General features: G+C 50.3%; 1 protein-coding gene across 1 annotated transcript in view; it reads left to right on the top strand.

Annotated features, from left to right (window-relative positions):
- The first annotated feature begins 472 nt into the window (after window positions 1-472).
- The window catches only part of RNF11 (ring finger protein 11), a 30,372-nt gene continuing 24,844 nt past the window's right edge, over window positions 473-6,000 (top strand). The window contains exon 1 of the mRNA XM_030953182.1: window positions 473-1,120. Coding sequence (XP_030809042.1) covers window positions 998-1,120 — 123 coding nt within the window. The 5' untranslated portion in view covers window positions 473-997. The remainder of the gene's footprint in view (window positions 1,121-6,000) is intronic.

Genomic DNA, 6,000 nt, shown 5'->3' with positions numbered 1-6,000 from the left:
TTCACTGTCCTCAAATTTGCATTTATCAGTACTTAGCTATACTTATATCCAAGTATGGATATATTATTATGAAGGAAAAAAAAAAAGGAGCTAAATATATGGCTTATTGGAGTACCTGCTCATTGCATGAAAAACCTTTAGAAACGCAAAAGCCGAGTGCCTGCGGCTGCTTTTGCTCCACTCTGGGGCTCACTGCCCTGTGCCAACACTGACCGTGCCCCTCGGGTCCCTTCAGGGACCAGCACGGGGAACCCCTTCCCTGCCTGGGGAATCCCTTCCCTGCCTGGGGACCCGCCCGCGGGGAACCCTTGGGAAGGTCCCGGGCCCCGCACAGGCCCCTCAGCCGGGCAGGGCCGGGTGCTGCGGGGTCCCCGCTGCCATCCCGCCCCATCCCGCCCCGCCGGGCCCGAGCGGCCGCCGGCTCCGCCATGCCCGGAACACAAACAAACACCGCGCTCGGGGGCGGAGCGAAGCGGCTCCCACCATTTTGGGACCGGGGGAGGCCGGCAGGCGGCTGGGTCCCCCAGCCCGTTCCGTCCCGTCCCGCCTCGTTCCGTCGGGGGCGGGCAGGGCTGTCCCCGCGGCGGGGCCGGGGGGCGCGGAGCCCAGCGAGGCCCCGCGGCTGCTCCCCGGGCCCGGCGGGGAGGGGTGAGAGGAGGAGCCAGGGCGGCCCGTGCGACAAAGCCCAGTGCGCAGGGAGCTGGTGACCGGGAAGCAGAACCGCGCCGGGCAGCCGCGGGGCGGGCGGACCCACCGGAGCCCGCTGCCCCACGGGGGGTGGGAGGCCCGTCCTGCCGCCCCCCCGGCTCGGGGGTCGGGGCGGCTGCGGAGCGGAGCGGGAGGCGGCCGGGCTGCAGCTGCTAAGCCGCTTAGGGCCGGGGCTGGCATGAGCCTCCCCGGCGGGGCGGCTGCGGGCTGCGCGCTGCGGCGGGGAGGCTGAGGGCGCGGATCCGGAGCGGGAGGAGGCGGAGGGGGGGCCGCGCTCCCCCCCGGGAAGATGGGGAACTGCCTCAAGTCCCCCACCTCGGATGACATCTCGCTGCTCCACGAGTCCCAGTCGGACAGAGCTAGCTACGGAGACGGGGCTGAGCCGGATCAGGAGCCGCCGCCGCCATATCAGGTAGGGGAGGGGGCGGCAGCGGGGCCCGCCGCGGCTGCCGGGGGTCGCGGGGCCGCTGGCCCGGGGGCCGGCCTGCACCGCCCCGGGGGCCGCCGCCTCCCCGCCGCCGCCGCTCCGGCGCTGGGCGGCCCGAACCTCTCCCTTTCCGCCCGCACGTAGCGCGGGGGAAGCCGCTTTGTCTCGGCCGGTGCCGGCGCTCCGGGCGGGCGGGAGGCGCGGTGCCGCCGGCGGGGCGGGGGGCGGAGGGCAGGGGCCGCCCGGCCGGTGCCGCGTCCTTTGTTGCCGCCGGCGGTGACATCACCGTCTGGCGCGGGGACGCTCCGGGACGGGGACCGCGGGCCCTGCCCGGGCTTTGCCCGGGCCCGCTCGCACCGCTCCCGTATTTTTAGCAGCATCTGATCCCCGCTCAGTAACTCCCCCAGCGCAGGGGATCCTGTTTCCCTCCGTCCTGTGGGGCACGGGCGGGGAGGTGTTTCCCATTGTTCGGTGCGTTTTTTGGGTTTTTTTTCTTGTCTCTGAGAGAATCTGTTAATTTCCATCTTGATGACCAATCGAGGGGGAAAGAAGGAAGAGGCCCGGTGTTTGCTTTGGTGGGTTTGCTGACAGCGGAGGATAACGCCGATGTGGAGGGGGGATGGCGTTGGTGTGAAAGCCTGAGCTTGGCCGCCTCTGGAAGGGATGGACGCGGAAAGGGAACCTGAACTTGGGGTTGCACTTGTCTGCCCCCGGAGATCTCCACCCCCACCTACAGAAATGTGTATTCACCTAAAGAAGCGGTCTGCAGCGCCCGAAAAGGAAAAGGAAAACCATCCAGCGGTAGAACTGCACATTCTATTCAAGTTTTGAAAGTATTTTCCTGTGGGATAATAGCATACATACTAGAGGCATCTGCAGAAACGGCAGTCGAGACACACTTTCTGGGGGGGTGACTTGAGAGCTGTATGTTTTCTAGGATGGGAGTCATTCCCTAATTGCAGACCCTGATGTATAATTAACAAAATTGCAGGAAGTATTTAACCGGACAGGCGTGTAATCTACAAATGCTTTAGCGAGTTCAAGAATTCCACCCTGGTAGGAGCCCCGTGAGTGTTGAAGAGAAGCCCTGCACGTAGCAGCCCTTGCTGGTGCCCTGAAGCTGCACTGATGTTTCTTGGCAGTGTGTGCCTGATTGTTTTGTTTGGGTGCAAAAGCTGAATGCCAGAATAAATTCCGTGATGTGAGGAATTTTTGTGTTCTGATTTCTGAACTACGTCTGCTGAAGTCCAGTAAATAGAAAGTGCTTGGTGGCAGATCAAGTTTTTTAAAGGTTGTGTTGTTCTAAATTAAGCCTGACTGGTCCATGAGGTTTAGAAGTTCATTGTATTTTTGTCAAATCAGCATAAAAAGTTTGACTGTTTGGGCAATGATTGCATTTTTATCTGTGACTCTAGGAAGACTTGAGGACGTTTTTGTTGTCTTGTTCTTCCCTTTGAAAGCAACCTGTTAGCTCTTGTAAGAGTCACGAGTCAGGTTTATGCCTTATGCAGGCCTTCTAGTGTGGATGTTGGCATAGATAAGGCCTCTTCCTCTGTGGTCAGAGGTTTTTACATTTTTTTTCTTGATGAAGAAAAACTTGTCTGTAAGTGTGGATGGTTGACTGAGAATCCGGCAGACAGTGAAATAAATGAACCCACAGGTGTCTATTATCGAGTAAGTGTATTCATAGCAAACCTTCCCTCAGCTGAAGAAGCTGTGCAGCATCAGGTGATGTGCCCACAGGCACTTGGCTCTGTCAGACATCACTGTCTGTCCTGAAAACTCCTCCACTGATCCTGGCAGCTCCTAAAGCTTCACCTTAGGGTAGCCTTTAGTGTCTCATAGTCAAAATCAAAGCTACTCTTTCCACAGGTTTTGAACCACAGTGGATTGTGACTTAAAAAAAAAGATAGGCTTTAGCTACAATATTATGCAGCATTTTGTGCACTTAAGAGATTGAAGGGATTTAGAATTTTAAATAAGTTAATGTTTACAAGCTACACAAAACTCTTAAGTATGAACAATTGCTGATGCTCCAGTATTACTTTTGTGCTAGAAGTAAGTCACCCATTTTAACTTTCAAGTGGCTGCTCAGAGTCAGTGTTACAAATGGGAAAGTTGTGCCCTTGTTCCTGGTAATTACTTCTTTCCGTGTCTTAACCAGAGTTAGTGTATAATGTGTAGACATTAGGAATGAAAGCAGGGAAGGGGATAAAACAAGTTTGAAAACTTGTGGCAACTAGCCTTGAGAAACTGGAAGGTGAACAGTTTTGAAGCCAACTGCTGAAATTTCAGCTGCATATTTCAGAAGAGAGTAAAACCCGATGTGTCTGTTGCTCTTTGGTTTGCAGCAACAGTGTGTCAGCTTCCTGAATAGCTCTTGCAAGGTATGCAAACTAAGGGAAGGAGGTTTGCTGGGGAAAGATGCCTGCTTGTAGATGACTTCTGTATTATTTTGACATTTAAAGTACTTTTTTGTGTTCTGAGAGGATTGTGCCGGGGTGTTCATGTGGGACTGTTGTTATGCCTTAATGGTTATTTACCTATTGAGTTCCAACTGCAAAATGTACCCCCAGTAAGAACTGCAGTATAGCACATCAAATTCCTTTGATCAGTGAGTGCTATTAAACTGGCTGTGTAAAATTCCTACTTCCAAAAGTCAGGTTGATGATTAGATTGACAGTATGGACACACAGAATAAGGGGGAATAACTTCCATGGAGAGGCTCTGTAAATACCTGTCTCTTGGTTCCTGTACCAGCTGCTGCAGAAAGGCCTCAGAGAGGAAGGATCTTTTGAAACAGGTGTCTGAATTAATAAGAAAGTGGCCCATTAAAGCATCAGGTATTTTCCAGTGCATTGAGCTTAACCACTAACACAAGAAAAAAATGAAAACACACCAAAAAAAAGAGTGTGTTTTCATAGCAGGGAGGAAGGAAGTGATTTCAAGAGTGGACCAACATTTTCATAGACAGACGCTAATTTTGAATGCCTCCATTTTAGAACCCAGAAATTACAACTGCTTTCCTAAGTGTTAAGAACATGCAGCTCCATTTTTAACCAGGGAATCTGTGATTAGGAAGGAGTTAGCTTTGGTTTTGGTTTTTTTTCTCAAGTCCTCAAAATTGAGTATGCTTTCAACTTTTTTTTTCCTTTTTGGTGTATGACTTCTTCACCATCTGTTGGCAATATGCCTTCTGCTGTTTTTCCATACAAGTTCACTGGCTTTTTTTCAGTTTCTCTTATTCTAGTAGTTCTCCTCAAAGACTTTTTTTGCAGAACAGATGTGTCCCTTTTCTGAAGCCTTGTCTCATATTTCTGTTGTTAAATAATTACTTAATAGCTGTAGGAAATAATTTGCCATTTTATTCAATTTTGGAATTTTTACCTGGTAAAGTACAAAATGCTTTGCACCTTTTCTCCCTAAGTTTCTGTAAAGTATTACTGTGGACAAAATACACTGCAGTCTTGTAAAAAAGATTTATGGCACTTGCTAAATTACTTAGCTAAAAGCATGAGAAATAAGCACAATTGGTGCTTGGTGTTGATAGTAACCTCATACGAGCTCGTTTGATATGTTGATGTGGCAGATGGACTGATAAAATATTTTACCTGCGGAGCTCCAGAGCACCCTCTGGTACTTTGTACCACCATGTGTTGTCTTACAGGCCAAGATAAAATGTTTCAGTAGATCTAGTGGATTTTTTTTTTTTTTTATTTGGAGGGATTAATTTAAAACCTTTTGGCCTGGATACTCATTTGATTTGGCTGTAGGCACAAAATGAGATGAGAGATCACAAACAGGAGCTTAACCCAATGCTGTGCTCCCATAATCCTCCAAAAGCTGTTGGGGACAGCAGGTTTTGAAAGTGTAATTTTGGATGTCTCATGGCTTCTCCTAAAGCTGAGGTTGCTGCAAGAGCCTCCTTGGGCCTCCTCTGAGCTGAGTGTCACCTGTACACAGCATACATGTCCTCATCCCTGTGGCTTGTTGTGCTTCATTCCAGCTGCTCCCAGTTCAGGAAGGTGGCACATCAGCCTGTCCTGGCAGTGCCACAGTGAGGAGCACAGCACAGCAGGTGCAGCCCTGGAGATGCTGAAGAAGGGCCCAGTTTGAGCAGTCAGAGGCTCTTCTTGAAAGAGCCCACTGCATTTCTGTGTGAACCTTGCCCTCTGGATGGGAGTGTTTGATATTTTCTGCTCAAGAGAGAAACCAAGCCTTTGTCACTCTCTCCTCGTGACTTTAGTAATATGTTACATTGGTGTACTGATGCTGTCTTTTCAAAGGCATGGTAATTAATATAATTAAAAATTGCTAGCCAGATGATCTAGGAGTTGCACCTATTTATAGAAAGAGCTGAACAAAAATTCCCTTGGGCCCTGATGGAAATGATTTATCATCTGTGACTGCTGGTATTGTACAAGAAAGGAGGCTGTGGTAGTGTAACAGGTTATAATCTACCATGGAGTAGCTGTGCAAATCTGGAGCTCTTGATCTATGTTGGAACAGCATAAAAGGGGGAAAGATGCAATGGGAAAATGTTACATACAGAAAGCTCTCAGTGAAAAAAAGCAAACCAGCTAGTAGGGTTACTTTCATATAAGAGAAAGCATATTTAAAAGTTGCCTGTGCATGTCTTGCCCTTTTTTCTGCTTGTCCTCCACATCTTGGTGATGATGTGTATGAATTACAGTTGCACTTGTGGGTGTGAGCTGAAATATCACTCCAGTCCGCAATTCCCGAGTCTGCTGGAAACTTCAAAGGGCTTCAGACTCTTTGTTTTTGTTGCTGGTTGGTCCCTTCTGGCAGCAGTGCCCGAGGTGAAAATCAGCTGCAATGAGGAGGGAAAGTGATGGAGGAGCTGA

Source organism: Camarhynchus parvulus, chromosome 8, assembly GCF_901933205.1.
Source record: "Camarhynchus parvulus chromosome 8, STF_HiC, whole genome shotgun sequence".
In the NCBI taxonomy this organism is placed as follows: domain Eukaryota; kingdom Metazoa; phylum Chordata; class Aves; order Passeriformes; family Thraupidae; genus Camarhynchus; species Camarhynchus parvulus.
This window is presented reverse-complemented; position numbering and strand designations above follow the sequence as displayed.